The sequence below is a fragment of the Ambystoma mexicanum genome, chromosome 2q, assembly GCF_040938575.1.
Source record: "Ambystoma mexicanum isolate Mex_15411 chromosome 2q, UKY_AmexF1_1, whole genome shotgun sequence".
NCBI classification, from domain to species: domain Eukaryota; kingdom Metazoa; phylum Chordata; class Amphibia; order Caudata; family Ambystomatidae; genus Ambystoma; species Ambystoma mexicanum.
Window position 1 is genome coordinate 463,426,807 of NC_090924.1, and position 19,876 is coordinate 463,446,682.

A 19,876-nucleotide genomic window follows, 5' to 3' on the forward strand; every position below is an offset into this window, starting at 1 on the left:
CTTATGGGAAAGGATTCATACTATTAGCCTTTCATCTATCGCCAGATCTAGAATGTTCCCGACCATCACAGTCTGATACAGAATGGACAGATTAAAGTAGAGATTAGAATGAGCTAGCCGCTTACGAACAGTGCTAACTTCATTGTTGTTTCAGTAAGTGATAATATTTTGCAAATTAACCACAACCGTGATATTTTGGCAGATTACATGTGAATATCCAACATGAACACTCTACAGCTGGATCGTCTGCTCAGACGCGATGAACACGCTAAGCGCACTTTCTTGGGAGTTTATGCTGGCAACCAACTACCACCTGAGAGACCGCACGAATACCCTGCCACGCTCGTCGTTAATACCGATCCTCATGATAAAGCAGCCGCCACTGGATAGCACTGTTTTTACTACCCCAGTGACAGTCTGACGCAATACCCGTAGCACGAAATATACACAGCACCTATATTTGAGTATCTTCGCATCGCTTCAAACAATGTCATTTATAACACCATCCGCGTTCAAGATCCTGCATTGGTAACCTTTAGGCAGCACAGCGCACGATTTATCTGTGAGATGTTGGGGGGCGGGGTTTCACAGATTTTCTGACATCTTATACAAAGGACACATAGGCAAATGATAAATATGTAAATGCATTTGTCAAAAGACACTCACAGGGCCCTTTAAATATTGTAAGTGCAAAATGCCCCATAATCTGTCGATTCTACTGCGCCCCGGGCAAAATGTGTGATTTAAACTTGTATCATGAAGAAAAACGGCTATTCTAAATTTTTTGAAAAATAAAATAAAAATTGTCTCCTTTTATTAAACATTGTAAGTGCAAAATGCCCCAAAAGCTGTCAATTCTGCTGCGCCCCTTGGGTAAAATGTTATGAATATCATGTGTGATTTAAACTTGTATCATGAATAAAGATTTTCTAAATTTAGAAAAAATGTGACTCTTTTTTATTGAATGCTTAAATATATACACAATATTTAATAAAAATCAAACCGTTTTTGGATACCCCAAAATATATTAGTTTGTGAACCATTGTGCGCATGTGTGGCTTATTTTTGTGGTGCTCAGCAATGGTTCGGAAAGGGGCATGCTGGTCAGCTGTTGAAACCATTTCGTAAGGCCCACTAAAACAGAAATCATTAACTACGTCATCAGTTGCACAGCTGATGACCTGTGGGGACCAGAAATACCATATCAACGCCTTGCATCACGCCCCATCCCCACAGGTAGCACTTCCTGCCTGTGTTTGACAAGAACACCTGTGTCCCTACAAGTTTACTGTGGAAATGGGGTGGGGGTGAACTGTTGAACTCATGATTGCACAATGTATGTGTGTGCATTTGATAGAACCCGTCCACAGAACATTGTAGTGTTTTGGGGTATAAAACCGGGGGTCTGTGAAGATCCCCTGAAATATATCCGTCTGAGAAGAATCATGCGGATGCGCGGCTGAAATCTGTCTTGCTCTGCAACGGTGTGAAAGGTCAAGGGAGGGTGGAGTCAGCTAATGTCAGCCTGCTTTTTTAAAATTTCTTTTCTTTTCCATGTTGAACTCTGAAATGAGGGAGGAAAATGAAAGGGTCTCAGCTGATGTATGCTACGGGTTTGCTGCAGGCTGCAATTGTGTGTGAATTCAAAAGGCTGTCTTTTGCTGTCCTACTAGAGAGGCTTGAAAAATGTGTTTTTTTTTCTTTTTTAATACAGGGTTTGAAGTGTTGGGGAGGCCCACACAATCCACAGCATGTCTAATAAAGAAAACGGTGATACCTCTTGTTTCATTTTTAAAATAAGATGTTTGCATGTTATGTTGGGGGTTTGGATCTTGTGTGCATGTTCCAAAGTTTTGTTGTTGCAATTAAAGGGATATAAATATGGTATTTTATAAGTCCCGGTTATAGGGTTGGGGGTGGGGTCAGAAGCCTATATGTACATTTAAATTTGGGGGTTTCAAAGATGTGGGCGTGGATTAATGCGCTGCTGGCTGGTTGGCTTTGAAATCTGTGTGCAGCTGACGTATCTGCAGGGTGTGCAGAAGCCTGTCCATTTGATTTAGATTTCTTTTTCCGACCCAGTTGAAAATCCTGACTCCGCCCCTCCAAACTCAGGCTACTTAAGTGCACAAGCGTCTCAGCCGTAGTTCATAAGGTTCCTACAGGAAAGCGCACAGGTACCGTAGACCTAGCAAGGGTCCTCAAAGCACCCCAACAGAACAACCAAAAAAACAATTGTTGTGTTTATACGGATTTTGTAGAGACCCTTATAAATGATGGTGTGTATATTTTTCAGAGGTTTTGTTAGACATTTGTGAAAAATAACCATACTTTAAGTAATGTTATAGATGTACAACCTTAAGATCTGTTTTTATCCCGCTCTATAGATACATTACAGTTGAGCATGCTGCGCAACACGCTCACTGTGGTAAAGCTACCACAACAGAAGCGCAGCAAGCGAACCGCTTGATACAAACACTTCCACACAGATCTGCAGGACGCCTGCCGTTAAGGTAAACAAAATTAAGTTTTCAAACCCCTTTTTATTTTATTTTTAAAAATGACATTTCCCCACATTTTAGCAGTTGGGCCTGTCTTTAGAGCGCAACTCTTTTAAAGAAAGTAATCCTTCACTAGGCTTGGTATTGGTAGAGACAGGGGGGGCGGTTTGGGGTGATGCGGGTTGACACACTTTTAAAAGGCCAGTGGACTTATTTTTAATTTTTTTTCTCCAGACACAGCATCGCAGAAACCCTTACAACTGGTGACCAGCACCACCACCCACCAAGAATTTCAGCGTGTGAAAGAGCCCCCCGCAGCAGTCGTTGCAAAATCTCACAACAGCTTAGATGATAACCACGGTTAGTTTGTAAGTTTCAAACCTTTTCTATTTTCTTTAAAAATAAATGTAATTTCCCCATTTAGCAGGCATAGCTTTCAGTTTAACCAAAAAATAAGTTTCCAAAGTCTCTTGTTTAAAACAATTCTACTTAAAAACATACATGATTTTATACGTCTGATACAGAATGCGTTCACAAAAGGTTTAGGAAAGGGGGGCAAAGTGCACAGACTTGTGTGCATCCTGACTTTTTTTATTCTGTTTTTACTCACAGGATCACTGTTAGTTCTACCAACGTATGTGGGGCTACACCGATGAAGAAGAGTGAAACACCGTCAGGATCACCCCAGAGAGCTAATGTCATCCGCCTACTTGCAACAGGTCAGAAACATGGCACCCTGATATAACCAAACGCAATTTACATAGACAAAACATTGGAAGGCGAGTCATCATGCATAGAAATAATAGACTTGCATACTCAAACATTAGACCCTGATCTATCATCCCCATCGTTTCTAAGCTTCCCTACCCCTGCACATGCATATTCCCCCAGTTTGCCTGCCTCCCCCCATACCGAATTTTTGACTGGTTTGATTGTGACCCTGAAACCCTAACCCTTCCGGGCATTACCGCTGGCAACATTTTGGGGGCTTCACAACAGATATAGATTATCATCAGTGACTCCCCTATTCAAAGCACTGCTGCTGTAGATACCGTCTCTGAGACCCCAACAATCGCAGACCCTGTGCCGGTGGTTGAAGCAGTTGAAGATACCATACAAGCTCTGCTTGAGGTGCCAGCTAATATGGAACATGAAGCTCTCAAAAAATGCCTGTCAGAAACCCTTCAAGAAATAGTGGCGACCCATCAGAGGTTTATGACAGGATTTTATAATAAGGCTTCAGAAGTCTGTTTTGGTACTGATATACCTAGTGTAAATCCATCGTTACAAACCTCACTGGATAATGTGTATCTCTACAGAGACGTGCAAGCTTATAAACATAGGTGTCAAGGCAACCAGAATACCCCCAACCTCAGCTGATGTTTAAAGCAAAGACCTCATAAGCGTGTTGCTCAAATGGGTAAAGGGTTTCTACATAGACACAAGCGTGTTGCTCAAATGGGTAAAGGGTTTCTACATAGACATCAAAAAGATCGTACATCTAAAGAAATACGCATGAAAGTGCGCAAAAAGGTACGCAGAGCGCTACACTTATTGAGAAAGAAAAACTGTTGAGACGCAATGGTAGCCTCTGCAAGACCCAAAAATATTATAGAATAAAAAATAAAAAACACCCCATTGTTCAGGGTAAACGAGAGCAACATGTGTGTTTAACGATGAGACAAACACCAGAGAGACGCCGACGTTGGCACATTGTACATATGAAGGGCGCTTTTAAACAAAAAAGTCTCTAGAGCTAGAAGTAGACTAGAATACGCTGTAAAAAAGGGTCTAGAGAAAAATAATGGGTTCCTACCCACAAATTCTAACCATCCGATGGCGCACACACAGACGCCAAGTTCTCCAACTGGTGACAGGTGTGTGTTTTTAGAAAGTGTCGCAACCTATGACCGGGTGGTCAAAAAATGTCACGCCATTGAGCACTATGAGGAATTCAGATTTGTTCATCTAGAACACTGTACGTCTTAAGGCCATGCACGGACTGCTATCCACGAAGATGTGCAGACCCTTCTAGACAGACTATTGGGAAGTGTTCAACCCAACAACTTCATTCAGTTACACCTGGACAGCAAGGGTTTTAGCACCCAGCTGTTTACGAGATGCATACCTCAAGATGTTTTTGCCACCTTCGATTTTCTGTAAAAATTAGAAAAAAGTTGAAATCACACGTTACGTTCTTTAAAAGTGGTGGTCCTAATTGTGCACGGGAGGGAAGGTGGGGTCTACAGAAGGCTCAAAAACACACTATTCTCTTAAGTAATAGAGAAAAAGCACAGGTGGCTGCTGGATTTCAATCAATCACCACAACAGCAACACATGTTTGGCGCCTAGTATTCTAGGCGTATCGGAGGGGCGCCAAACCACTGATGCCCATTTGCTCTGTAGAGCACAGCAGGTCCACATTGATCTTGACATTTCGCCCAACTGCATGGTGGGGTTTGGGGAGTTGAGCCTGTTTGAGGAATATTTTGACGTCTGTGTCAAGATTCTGTATCATGATCCTTCTTGGCAGTGCTTCACCAGTGGGTCGAGGATCAGAGACAAAACCGTGTACATCCTGCACCATGAAAAACATTTTTATGGTATAAAAAATTTGAGATGTTTTCTGGGTGCTCAATATCTCATTGAATACTGTTACCACATCTATAACGCTAAAACCACGCATCAGTGTGCTGTGCATTGTAAAATGTTTCAGGATGAGGGCTGTTTGGTTCTGGCAGAGAGGACGCTTAATTGTGGAACATGTAAAGCCTTCTTCAGATCCACAATCTGCTTAGAAAAACATAGGCAACAGGCCTCCAGGGGGCTTGTTGTATGTCAGGACCAACATGCCCACAATGTGGTGTGGGTATAATTCCTGATGCAGAGCATGCATGTTGGATGACCCGTGACTCTGTTCCACCTAAAGTCGAGCTTTATATTGCATTTGAACTTGAAGCCATGCAATGCAGCATAGGGTCTACCACCAACCCAACTATATATTTACCCGCCATTTAACGTCTGGTGAGAGTTGGAATTTTGAGGTGGTGTCTTGCGTGCATGAATTTGTGAGAACCTTTGTAGAAAAATCCATCAAAGGGCATAGATTTATTGCTCAACAAAGTTATGATGGATATTTCTTTTTGAACAGCTAATGCATGAGAAAATTGAAGTGAAGTTGATAATTCAGGATTCAAAACTGATGCTCCTCATGATGCCCGCCTTAAAGTTTTGTTTCATTGAGTCGATCAATTTTCTTCCTATGAAGCTGAGCAAGCGGCGAAGGACTTTGGCTTTGCCGGTTCTAAAGGCTGTTTTCCTCATTCTTATAACAGGCCTGAGAATCAGCACTACATAGGACCCATAACCGCTACTGATCAATATGGCGTGGATTATATGATGCCTTCTGAACACGAAATGTTTTCAACTCCGGCAATTCATTGGCTGGGGTATATCTCTGAAACGGAACATATTACAATTCAACATGCTTTGCAGGGTGGAGCGTTGAAAGTCGGCAGCTATTGTCTGGACGGTTATGCGATGGTAGCCGACGGCCCACAGCTTTTGAATACAACGGTTGTTTTTACCACAGCTGTGCAGTGTTACAAACACTGTTAAAAAGGAATATTTTGGAGGGTCGCAGCTTTGTAGTTCGTAGTATTTGTGAGCTTGAGTGGTTGGAGATGTTAGAAAAGGATGTGACCCAAAACACATCAAAAGTAAAGATCGACCAGAATCTCTCAACCTAGAGACGCCCTACATGGGGGTCGCACGAATACCATCAAATTATACCACAAAACTACTGATGGGGAAAAGATACACTATTATGATTTCACCAGTCTCTACCCGCATGTCAACAAGACAAACATTTACCCTGTCGGACACCCCCAAATCATCTATCAGAATTTTGAGGATCAGAAACAATATTTTGGCCTGGTGAAATGTCAGGTGTACCCCCCTCGTGATCTTTATTTCCCGGGTTCTACCCTACAGAGTTGATGGGAGAAACTCATGTTCCCCCCCTATGTCGAACCTGTGTTGAAACTAAGCAGTGTACACCCTGCACACACAACGTTGTGGAACGATCCTTCACAGGCACATGGTGTACCGTAGAAATAGAGGATGCCATCTCCAAAGGTTATAATTGGTAAAATTCATGAAATTTGTCATTTTGAAAATACCTCTCTAACCCTGTTTTGTGCTTACATTAATTTATTCTTACAAATTAAACAGGAATCTAGTGCGTACCCGGATTGGTGTGGTGATGAGGCCCCAAAACAGAAATACAGTGATGATTACAAATTACACAAGGGTATAGATCTGCACTCGGAACACATAGAGGTTAACCTGGCTCGAAGACAACTTGCAAAATTATGCCTGAATGCATTATGGGGTAAGTTCGGGCAGCGGTCGAATTTACCGAACACTGAGATCCTCACTAATCCTGAAAAACTGTTATCATTTTTTAATTAATTTTGAGGTCAGAAGTTGTGATTTTATAAGTGACGAGACAGCTTGTTTATGCTGGAAATATACCAAAGATCAGCCTCCAACCTCCAACAATGTAAACATCTTCATAGCCTGTTTCACAATGGCGCATGCCAGTTTTTAGTTTTGCAGGGTTATGGATTAGTTACAGGATAGGTGTTTATACCATGACACAGACTGTGATTTTTGTGAGTAAGCCCAGGGATGGAAACCCTTGACTGGGGGATTATTTGGGAGATTTAACAAGTGAGCTACCCTCTGGGGAACAGATTGTAGAATACGTCTTGGCGGGGCCCAAAACCTATTCCTACCGCACCTCCTTTGGGGAGGGCAGCATGAAGGTGAAAGGAATCACTTTAAATGTAACAAATACTGTGCAGATTAATTTTGAAAGCCTAGTCCCTGGTGAGCGCTTATACATCGCAGGGTCAACACAGTGACAAGCGCTTTATAGTTGTGGAACAACCCAGCTTTGTGCTTTTGAAAAAACAATGAGAGATCGCTACTAAACTTCTACATAAAACCTTGTGCGTAGTGTTTGATAAAAGAGTTCTCTGCAATGATTATAAAAACGTTACCGTACAGTTATTAAACCCCTCAGAATCTACACAGACCGTCAAATCCAAACATGAACACCCGCTTGCAAGATCCCTTTGCTTGTGTTTCAGCTGGGCCTTCTAACTGTGGGAAAAGTTATTTCCTAAAACAAGTTTGAGAAAATGCTTCTAGCGTTTTAAGCCAGACCCCGACCAACATTGTATGGCTTTACTCATTGCCAGAAAATCTATACAAACCTTGCAGCCCTTTTCCCGCACTTGAAATGTATAGAAGGACTCCCAACAACCCTAAATGATGAACGCCTGTTCCCCCCACATCTTATCAATCTTGTGATTGTGGATGATTTGATGAGTGAAGCCAGGTCCACTCACACCACAGGAATCTCAGCATTTGCTACATTGTACAGAATCTATTCTACAAAGGCAAGAACACCTGCTCTATAACTTTGAATGCCACCTATTTAATCTTGTTTAAGAATCTCAGAGATAAGCAACAGCTAATGGTTATAGCGCAACAGATGTGCACAAGCCTTACGGTTACCTATTGATTGACTTGAAAACAAACACCCCGGACAAGTTCTGCTTGCGGACCATTATTTTCCCACCTGAACCATCGGCTGCGTACGTACCCAAAAATAGCAGTTGGATCTATAGAGAGACCCACTAAACCTCAAACCAATCATTTGGAAACAAGGCCAGCTGAAGAAAAAAAGTCTGCCCATGTCAGCTCGTATGTGTAGGAACCTAGCTCTGCTGAAAATCCTAGTCTCAGCCACACTGCAACAGCGCAAGGCCATTCTAAGTTTGGCTTCTGATGATTTAGTGTGTGCAATTTCAGAGGTTGCAATCAATGCTTTGAGAGGCTGTATCCCTTTAACGCAATACCAGTTGCACATTTTGAAAAAGAAGTGCGCCTTTATAAAAATGTTGAGTAGTAAGAGAACACTGTTGAGGTCTAAAAGAAAACTGGTAAAACAGTCAGGCAGCTCCATTGGTTCGCTGCTGGGTATCGCCATCCCACTAGTCACTAGCCTCTTGGGGCGCTAACTGATGGAATATACACAGAAAATGTACCTGGCTGCACGCCAACAACTGGAATAATTAGGGGCACACACTCATGAAGAGCGGGCTATTATAAAAACCCAGACCCAAAGCTTGGATTTGGAAATTAAGGAGATTCTAAACCGTCACGATTTATCAGAATATGAGAAAGCTAATGTGTATACAATGATTCTTCAAAAATATCTGACTTTTTTGCGCCAGGGATCATTAGAAAAAAACATGTTAACACTGTATGCACGGTATTCTGAAGCGCTAAAAGTCCAAAAGCCTAATGAATCAACATCTCGGAATGTCCAAAAGCCTAATGGCCTCAGGGGGACCACCGTCACTCGAAGGTACAGGAAAAAATTTAAAACTCTTGTAAGCTAAAATGGGGGTAGATAAAACTACCACATCTTGGAATGAGAAGGGGGAGTTTGTCTACCCTGCAGAAGCCTTTCAGGTTACAAGCATTCATGACCTAATGCGGAGTCTAACACAGTGCCATGCACGACAGAAACCACTGCGGGCTGGAACATTTGTATGGAGGTGGCTGCTAGGTTAAACATCCCCACATCCCTGGTGGGTAATGCTGAACACCGAGAACTCTTGGAAACGTTAAAAAAGACTCCAGCTTTAAACCCCAGGTTACCCAAGAAAAGCTGAAAGTCATGGTTTTAGGCTGCAACTCAAAACATCTAACTTAACCTTTCTTTCCACAAATATCTCGAATTTATGATCTTTCTGCTGATGATGTTGATGACTCTCTGGCAGGGGAACCCCAGAAAATAAATTTACAAAATGGGAGCTGGTTACCTTTTTACATGCTTTAGAAGAGCTATCATCAACATTGTGTAAGTGTTTTTTATACACATTCATATTTCTGATCTATGTATTGTTTCCTTTTTATAAAAAAAACAAATAATATAAATGTATTCTGTACAAATGTATTGTTGCATATGTATTTTACTTGTATGCTTTGTTTTTTTGGCTTTCTGTATGACATAATTGTTGCAGATGTATTTCATGTTTGTGTTTTTCCCCTATTTGTGTGTACATATTTTGTCAGAATTGTGCATTCTTTTTCCCCACATGTGCATGAAGTTGTAATAAAATGGCTATTTTAAAATGTTAAAAGAACACTGTGTTCATTCATTTTTACAAATCTTTTTGTTGTTGTTGAGAAACTATGTGTGTGCTGGTTATCGCACCAGCTACTTATGCATAAATATAAACACAACCTCTGAGTCGTGGCTAGCAATAGAACTCCACCCATTTGGTGGGGGTGTAACCCCCATCACTTCCTGTCTACTTCAATATGCTCAGGGACAGATATGGTGTAATACTGGGGAATGCGTAGGATTGGGTGTGTCGGTCACTTCCACCTTTAGCTGAACTTTGACAAGAAGTCTGGGGGGAGACCATGGACATGAAGTCTGGGGGGGTGGATGCGGCTAGGTCACTTCCTGCCGTCAGAACCCAGGGAGGATGTGATGCTTGGGGGATGCGTAGAATTGGGAGTCGGCCACTTCCACCTTTTGGGGCACCTTGAAAAAGAAGTCCAGGCTACTTCCACAGCCTGATCAGAACTTCAAAATCAACAATGTGTCATTTCCTGAAGAGGAACTTAATTTCCGGAAAAGGAACTTAACACAGATAGGAAGCAGGAAGTTTGGGACAGCACGTAGGAAAAGCCGGGACTTCTGCCTGGAACAGCAAGAGGGCGGGCTTGGACCTACAAGGGGAGTGGCTACGTGTCACTTTTAGCGATTGACGAAAGCTATGACTCGGCTCTACTCACGGATCTTTCTTTATCTCAACAAAACATTTGTAAAATAAACTGCTAGGTGCAGAAACCAACCATAAACATTTTTCAGAAGCCTTTATTCTAGGTTTGACAGATTAAGATAGAGGTTTCACAGCTCTTTCTTGGGGATCTTCTTACACAGTTGTATTGTCACTATTTGGCACTAATGAGTTTAGGACTGGCACCATCATCTCCAAAACAGTATGCTCTACGAAAGAGTACATGCAAGACTTACTTCCTTCACCTCAATTCAAACCCACCATTCAAAAAGCACCCAGGAGGGCAGACAACTTGTTAAAAAGATGACAACTTGCACCTATGCTCATGTATTACCACAACTGTAACATTCCGGACCAAAACTGTCCTATTCATCGTGAAAATGGAAGCAATAGATAGTGTAAGAGGGACAGGCATTAGAAAAAGGCAATTTGTACTGATTGCCTAGGGTCAGAATACCAAAAGTGAGTAGACAAGTACCTCCCACCAGATAAGAGGAAGGTGAAGAAGCATTACATTAATGAGGAACTTGTGTTCAGGATGGACCAACAATTTTTGCCACAGGTCAGCATTATCCTGGAACACTAGTCTTTCAACACCAGTGTGAAACCTGCAGGGAAGGGTGTTGAGGACTACATGCAGTACTATGTACCATTGCTGGTACCTTTTTGAACAAAGCACTGAGGGACAGTGCACATTTAAAATGTACAGACAAGAGTAAGGCTGTGACAAATCTTTGAAAAAGCATTGGTACAGGATATAAAGCACGCTAAAACCATTGAGAAAGGGTATGACATTGTTACAATGCCAGGCATTTTTTCGCTGATTTTTTGCATTTTGGACTCAAATAATCTTCTAAAAATATGGAGGGCTATAAGAGGTAAGGGGTGTGAGGAATAGGGTCTACAAAATAGGGATGGTGGGGGAATCCTCCCAAATAAAATGTTTTTTTGACAAATGTCAAAAAAATCCATGGGAAAAAAAAACCTGGCGATCTAAGAATATAGAACCATTGATCCAGTGGTATCATTTCTGGCAATCAGTGGTATTGATTAGAATATGGCAGTAAGAGTGGTGCTCCGTCCCCCGTACGGTGCCCATATGACGCTGCTTCTCTGTCCGCTGGCTCCCAGTTGAGCAGCGCGTTAGGGTCAAGTGTCTGTGCTTTGTTCACAGAGCCTTCTATAAAACAGGGGTAGAATACCTCCAAGCAAAGTTTTGCCCATACACTCCCCATAGATCGATACGCTCCCAATCCTCTAAGACTATTCAGCCTCTTAGGCTCAGACTCTCTCGGGTTGGAGGCCGTGCTTTCTCAGTGGCTGCGGCTAGGGCATACAATTCTCTCCCTCTCTGCCCACGTGCCGCTTAGTTCTATCTTCCCTTTCGGTGGGCCCTGAAGACTTTTCTTTTCTAGCACTCTGCTCCACCAAGTCTGTTCGTACTCGGTTATAGCACCATGATGCCTTCGGGCAATGGATGCGCTTTGAAAATATTGTTAAGATAAGATAAGAAAAATTTGGAATAGCATAGAGTAAGCGGGCAAATATGTACAGTGAATGAAAAAATGCATGGAAGCAGGCAAAGGAGCTCAGGCTGGCGGAGGATAATAAGGTAACAGATGTTTTGTCCAAAGCGTGTAGCATCATTGGCAAATTATGTGATGAAACTACAATGATTTGATGGCTCCCATTCATAGACATGCACTGAGGCTGTATAAAAGTACAACTTGCTTTATTGTACGCAACTTACAGTTGCACTTATACTCTTATTTACACCACAGCTGAATCCCACACATATTCATTAAACCAAGAAGGTACACTTCGAACACGCAAACTATAATGAAAACAACACGCCTAGAACACACCAGACACTTAGGGGGTCCTACAGCAGGAAACCCAAGGGCCCAACACTCGGCAGAACATGTAGCCAATGCACACATGTGCTACAGATACAGAACCTGGGCATCCATGTCTAGACAGCCCTAGGCAGAGGCAGACTATGCACAACATAGAGTGATGCCGCACCCACACTACAAGCGCAATGCATGCTTACCTAGGCACACTCCCACACAGACAGGAACAGAAATCTGAACTAGTGCAACCATCTCCAGAGAGAAGATGTCAGAACACCACTGCATCAGACTGCATGATAAAATTCCCGCACCCAGATACACAGCGCATTACCAGATGCCACCATTCGTGCCACCAGACACATATGACACAACCAGGCTAAACCAACGGTGCTACTAGATGTATACTATGCAAACATGTCCATCTATCTATGCCACCAGACACAAAATGTCACCAGGTGCAGCCATTCATACCACCAGGTCCATCCATGCCACTAAGCACTCCATGACACCAGAAGCACAACAATCGTCCCACGCATATATACATCAACAGGGCATAAGTCACCTCCTGGAGTGCTTCATACGTCCAACAAATGGCTAAAAACATGGATCCATGCAATAAACCCCACAGCTGGAGTGCAGTATATTAGCTTCAGTGGTCAAGTGTAAGCCGATCTCAACAGCATATACACTGCACATGAATAAGAGGCACTTAACTAGACTGAAGACTAGTTGGGACACAGTCCTTTGGAAGCTGGAAGAGGAGGGATCCCTGTATGCACCTAGGGATGATGGAAGAAATACTAGTCTCAGACTAATTGAAGTTTTACATAGGCTGTATTACTCCCCCAGAGAGGCTCCATAAAATGGGAATGAGGGAGGGTACGTACCCCCCTGTCCTAAGAATCTTCCTACAAGGTCTGCAGTAACTTGACATGTAACAAATATGACAAACTCTTGGTTAATGACCAAGGAATGGAAGGTGGTGTTGAATGTGCCTAGAATATCAGAATGGAGAACCTGGATGAACGGGTAGATGGAATTTGAGAGATTCAAATATAAACAGAGGGATTGGCCAGCCAAACATGACAAATTGTGGGGAAAATGACAGAATATAATTTAGAGTCTGACAAGGGCAATGCTGCACTAATAAGGGATGAGATAGAGCTGTTATTTACACTTATTGGGGACTCTTGGGGGTTGTATGCATCAATGTCCTGGGGGAGGTAATGCAAGGGTTCTCGTTGGAAGTTTTTTGTCCTTGCTACATTCAAATGCTAAATAAAATGTTACTTTTCTTTTAAACACAGACTGTAAATTTCCTTTGACCGCAGGCTGGCAGAGCTCAAGGCAAGAACAGACAAGAGTGTGGGTTTATAGTTCTAATCCACGAACACAAAGTCACTCACAGATCCTTTGACAGCTCCTGGAAACTCTTTGTTGTGACGAATGATGCGGATGATGGTCAGTTGACTGTCAGTTGACTGTAGAGTTCTTTCCAGTCAGTTAGGGGTGAATTTTCAGTCCATCATCATTATTGCCTGCTCGCCTAGGGGAATGCCTCTCTCTTCATATTTCTTCTTGACTCGGTTTTGAGTGAGCCCATCACAGGCTCAGTCAGCCTTCACGATCTTGTCCTCTCTTGCGCTCTACCTTTGGGACACATTTGGGCCTCTGAGCCCATGGGAACCTAGGATTCTGGAGTGCTGCACAAGTGTTGTTGAGGGTCTGGAGTAGACTTGCCATTTCCACCACCTTCGGTTGATGGCTACTGGCTAACCTGTTATTTACTTCTAGTTTTAAACTATTAGAGCAAGTATTTAGTCCCTTTAGTAAACTTACCTGTTCCACCAGACCTGGTCTATGGCTAGAGGTTAGACTCTCTGAGGGTCTTTTTTCCCAGAACTATTTAGGCTTGGCACCCAATACTGCTCTTGTGCCAGCTTGGAAAACCTCCCAAATGATTTAGCCATGTTACTCTTACCTTGCTCCACTGTTGGCCATATTGGCTCCACCTTACTCTTTCCAATGTTCCTCCTTCTGTTCTCTCTCTCTTTTCAACATTACTTCTACCTTCTGTTTCTCCTCCTCTTTCCTTTCTCACCTTCTCGTACCCATTCCTATTCCTGATCCTCTTTCTGCTCTACCCCATTCTCTTCAACTGACTCCAAACGCCCGGAGTGACTAAGGAGTTTGGGCCTCGTCTGTACCAGTGCTCATGGTCAATTCATCCCACTGAGCAGTTAAGCATGTGCACCTGCGGGTGCTTGTGATCTTGGCGCTGGGATGGATTTCTGCTATCGTCCATGTTCCCAGCCATGGCATAGTCTAGTATCTGGTCATTGGAACAGATTGGCCTGTGGCAATGGGGGCTGAGTGCATGTGTTCCTGGTCCACCTTCTTGGATTCAGTGGGCCGAAATCATGATTGGGGAGCATGCGTACTCAAGGGCCTGTAAACCAGGTTGCAGGTCTAATTTCCTTAAGGGAGCACTTTTCCAATGTTCGGCAGATGACAGGAGCAGGGGAAAAGCCCTGGCGATCCACCATATACCACTTCAGGCTCAACATCATGTGGCAGGTGGACTCCCCCACCACAAAGGTCTCTTGTGTCTAACCTCTTCGCCTTAAGATTGTGGCTCCATCACAGTGCCCACGCACAAGGTTGACACAATAAGGCTATTGCCCACCAGGACCTTCACACAACTTCAAAATCATTAGGATGTCAGGATTGTTTATTTTCCTTATAATCCCTGTGATCCTCACCAGCATATTGTAGACCCTTATAATACCCACACATTTCAACAACATTAACATTGCAAGAGCGTTAGAGAAACTCTGCGACCCAGACTGAACATCAGTGCAGAATGTCTTGGTAGTCCAATAAGTATTGCAATAATGTCAACACGCCTTGGGTGAAACTGTGAGGCAACAATTGGTGCACTCTGTCCAGACAACTCTCTTCAGAATGTGCAGCTGTAAATTGCTTGTTTCGTTCTCTCGCTCAGATGAGGTGCCGTTCTCTCGCTCAGATGAGGTGCCGCAGCCACATACTGTTTCCATGGAAACCCTATCATTGACCTTGGAACTCACTCAAAGCCCACCTCTATGAGTCAGAGGTAAGCACAGCCTTCCACCTGGGCATGACATGAAAATCCCTTTTCCATGTTCATGCCTATCGGCTCCACGCAGTTCACCCAAAACACACTGCATTCCAGCAGCCATTGAGTTAGGTGTAGCTTCCAGGAATCCAACTACAACTGTTTCTAGCCTGAAACTTCATCCAGTTCCAGCTCGACATCTGCAGTCTCCACATCCCCCAGCAGCAAGATCTAAGGGACTCTAGAGACTTTAGAAGCATTGCTGCTTGCACCTACACACATCACTCCCCACCAGTGCCCTTGTTTCCGGTGTGGCAAGTGCACCTCACAGTAGCCTAGACACCGCCTGAGTCTGAACAATGAGCGCAAATTAAAAATGTGCATAGGAATGCACTTTTAGCTCGCGCTATTAGGTGTCGCTTGCGACACCAATAAGCCGAAACTATTGCATTAGAGTAGAGACAGGGAGGAATGGCATATGAGGAAGGACACACAGTCTGTAGGTGTTGTTTGGTTATGTGCCAACCCATTGACTGCTCATGGGCATGCGAATCCATGTGGCCATTCCCACACCCATCCTGCCCCTCCCTGCCCAAAACATCTCCTTATGGGAACTCTTTGAGCTTGCTGCATTCAAGACTTACCATCAAACTTTGCACTCAAAGTGCCTGCCAGTGTTGTTTCACAGCAGTCTTCTGAGAGGTAATGATTTAATTGGAGTTGTAAAACCGCTATTGATGTAATAAAAATGTCTTACCAGGACTGCCTTCAGCCACTCGATGTATAAGCACTTTGCCTGTTCTTCACTGAAGTCCTGTTAAAAACAAGCATTGGCGAAGCCAACAATTTTGGCTTGTGTATAAGTATTGGGCATTTGCTAGGCACCGTTATAAGATGCTTAGGCACTTGCACCATTTTGAATGCTACCATCAATGGCCAGTTAATACCACTATCACTGTGCCTGGCAAGTGCCTTTCCTATAAAAAAAGAGCCCAAACTGTTGGCATTGCCAATGCTTGTTTCATTTGCGCTCCTTGCTGAAAGGCGCAGGTCACATTATTCTCAAAGGTGGACTGTGCATTTCAGGAGAGGCTGGACAGTGGCACAAAGATGCACTTTGCATACATTAGTGCCAGGTGCACGTGCACAAAACGAATGTATGAGCAGCTCCTAGCAACCATGTGATTACTGGGTGCGCAAATTCAAAGTGATGGGCCTTAAAAGGGCCCATCACTGTCTAATGATTAAAAAAAGCATTTTTATCCCAGTTTGGGGAGCGGAAATGCAGGCGTGACAGCTGCAATTTAAGCTGGGCAAATGCTCAAAGGAGGGAAAAAGCTCATACTAATCAGCGCATTTAAGATGCGCTCATTCACATGTCCTTTCTGAATTGCGATGCTTCCCTAAGCGAGCTCATCTCCTCACTTGAAAATCTGGCCCACAACGGGCAACACCAGTGCATGCCCCAGCTGCTCGGTCACTCTTTCAAGAGGGACATTGACTTGTGCCTTGCCTGTGCCACCACATAATCCAGACACTTTAGTGTGAACATGAGACTTCCACATGTCAGGAGCACACATTTAAATATTACCTTTGTCAATGACCAAACTGTTTCCTAGCTTCATTTCTGTCCAATCTTCATACTTGCTCCCTAAACATGAGCAAAATGCCATGCCGGCTTCCCTGAGGTAGCCCCAAACAATGTCTATATGGCGAATTTTACTTCAATTTAATGGATGGTTCCTTTTGAGTTATGGTGGGTGTTGCTCTTGGCTACTCCCGTGCCCCAGCACACGCTAGGTTTGTTTGCCCCCGTGTAATGTGATCGCAGGTAGCAGAGGTACAATTTTAGTTTCCTTATTGCCTATTCTTCATCTGGCTGCAGACAAGTATGAGATAAAACATTTGTAGGTTAACACCTACAAAAGTCCATCTATCGTCTATGCCAGCCAACTTCCAACCAACATCCACCGAACATTCACTCAGATCACTCACCCATCATACATGCTGGCGCGTGCAGGTGCCACAAATTAATATCTTCTAAATGGATAGCAAGAAGTTGATCTCTTCTTGTATAAATTACATCAAGCCATCATAATCTCATGGCCCTGGTCATATTCACCTTTCACAACCTTATGGCCCTGATAATAATTACCTTTTGCAACCTTATGGCCATTGTCATCATTACCTTTGGTAACCTTGTGGCCGTAGTCTTAATTACCTTTTTACCCAACTAGTTTTACACCTATTATACACGGGGGTTCAAACAAGCTCTTCATTATACTAGATGGGCCCAGCAATATCAACACTATGGCATTTTAGTCAGGTGGTGAGCTTTTACTTGAGAATACATTTTTCAGATGTGATAGAACCTTAACTACCACTCTCTGTGTCATTTTCTTGTCTACTCTCTCCCACCATATAGTTTTTAGATTATTTGCCAAGCCACCCTCATACAGGAAAGGAATACACCAGTTATTTGCTAGTTGTGTTCTCTTTCAACCCAGCTACACGTGTTCATATCCCCAGCTGGCGCACAGTTTTCTATGCATAAGAAGGCAAAGTCAACAGTGGGAGTATCTGTTCTTTACCTAAAAAGTGGAACTTGAGGGGCAATCAGAGCTAGTCCATTTAAGCATTGGGACCTCTGTGTTAAAGCGAACTCCCTACAGAAATTGAGGATTACCTTTCAATTGGTAGGAACCGTTACTGGTGTCCTGCAGAGTTAGTACTCAATTTCGGTGAGTCCAAGTGCCCCTGCCTCGGGGTTGCAATCATCAGCGATGAAATCTGGACCCAAACAGTCGATTCCTATTTCCTGGCCAATAGTTCCTAAGAGTTTATCTTGGGACTAGAAACATCTTACAAACCTTTCTCTACTATCCACTGTACAATTTGGGTGGTGGGGGTGTCAGATGGCACTTTCCCCTATGATTTAGGCAAAATGACAACATTGGCAGGGGCAATTGCAGCTATTCAAATGAGCAGGAACATTTTTAGGTAACTATATTGTAGTTCATCCTCTAATATATGATATACTAAAAGGAAAGTGGTTCTGACAACTGTTTTACTTTTTCCCAATACATGTAAAAGTCACAATCAAGACAAAGGAGTATTGTAGAGGGATAAAACATTGCTTTTATTCTTTGTCTCTGATGCACCAATATAGATGTCATCATCAGACCTTAGTTATGATGCATTAAATGGACACGTACCCGTCGGTTGGTAAAGTAGGTGTAACACTCTTTCACGAGGATGATTTTGACAATCGCGGGATCCATGATGGCGAGCACGGGTTGTCTGCCATCATAAATGCTACAGAATGAAGAAAAAGAAAATTTAACAACTCATTTAATTGCTTCGCAGTCAACAGTGAAACTGGAACAGAAAGTCATTGGGAGTAATTTGCAATGTTACAGAAGAGGTGCAGATCATTTGAGGTTCTCTCGGAATTCAGTGAGGTTGTCATCTCCATACAGATGTAGAAAGTGGAAGTTACTCAAGTGACTGTCGTACTCCTAGTCTATTGTCCCGTATCTCCAAACTTGCAGGGGACGGTAATTGAGTACTCGTCGCAGGAGAATGTGAATAAAGATTCTCAGGGTACACGCTCGGGCACACCTCCATACTGGCACCTCCCACTCAGAGGCATGTCCAGCGAATGGCCTGGGGTGGCACGTGCTACCCATGGAATCAGATTGGCCACCTCTAGTGCCACCCTATTATCCTACACTATGATCATTATCTCGGTTTATAGTAATTGCATAGAATTCCAAAGCATCGAATGCCTTGCCATCGAAAGAAATGCATCTAAAAAAAGCATCGAATACATGTTTTTTTTCCTTTTTTATTAATGGGCGGCTCCCCCACAACCCCTTTTTTTATCCTGTAAAAACCTGTTATAATTCAAATAAAACCTTTATCTTAACAAAAAAATGCATTCAATGCTTTTTTTTTTTTAGATGTTTTTTTTTTCTATGGTATGGCATTCGATGCTTTGGAATTCGATGCAATGACTAGATACCATTATCTGTGTGTGTACTCCTACTTCATGCGACCCCTGCATAAGTCAGTGCCCCACTTGGGCCACCCCAGTCAAAAGAGTCTGTACAAGCCACTACTCCCACTTATACCCCCAGCTCTCAAACACCAGTAACTTTTGCAACAAGTGCTAACACAGCAAAGGAAACTTATTAGCAGGGATGGAGCATTGACATATGGAGGACAGTGGACCATAAACCGAGGAGAACAGTAGTCACTACAGTGGGATTGCAACTATTTTCTAACACAGAGTCAGCCAAAGATTTTCTGTGGCATAACCGGGTACACCCCTGTGTGTTCATGAATGGAAGTCTGACGACTAGTGTTCACAGGAGGCATGTGGGGAGACCAATTAGTGGCTCTGCATATCCCTTTAGGAAAAGGGATGGCTCACCCAGCTTCATGTGGGAACTGGAGAAATCAGCATGCCACCATCTGTCTTTTCTCATCCTCATTTAATTGAGAGGCACCCGCTGCAAGCTAGCTGCACTA

General features: G+C 43.2%; 1 protein-coding gene across 3 annotated transcripts in view; it reads right to left on the reverse strand.

The window, feature by feature from the left end:
• The window catches only part of LOC138569529 (cytochrome P450 3A21-like), a 542,158-nt gene that overhangs the window by 182,305 nt on the left and 339,977 nt on the right, over positions 1–19,876 (reverse strand). For all 3 annotated transcript variants that reach the window (XM_069647584.1, XM_069647582.1, XM_069647583.1), the window contains one exon: positions 18,559–18,658. In XM_069647584.1, coding sequence (XP_069503685.1) covers positions 18,559–18,658 — 100 coding nt within the window. The remainder of the gene's footprint in view (positions 1–18,558; positions 18,659–19,876) is intronic.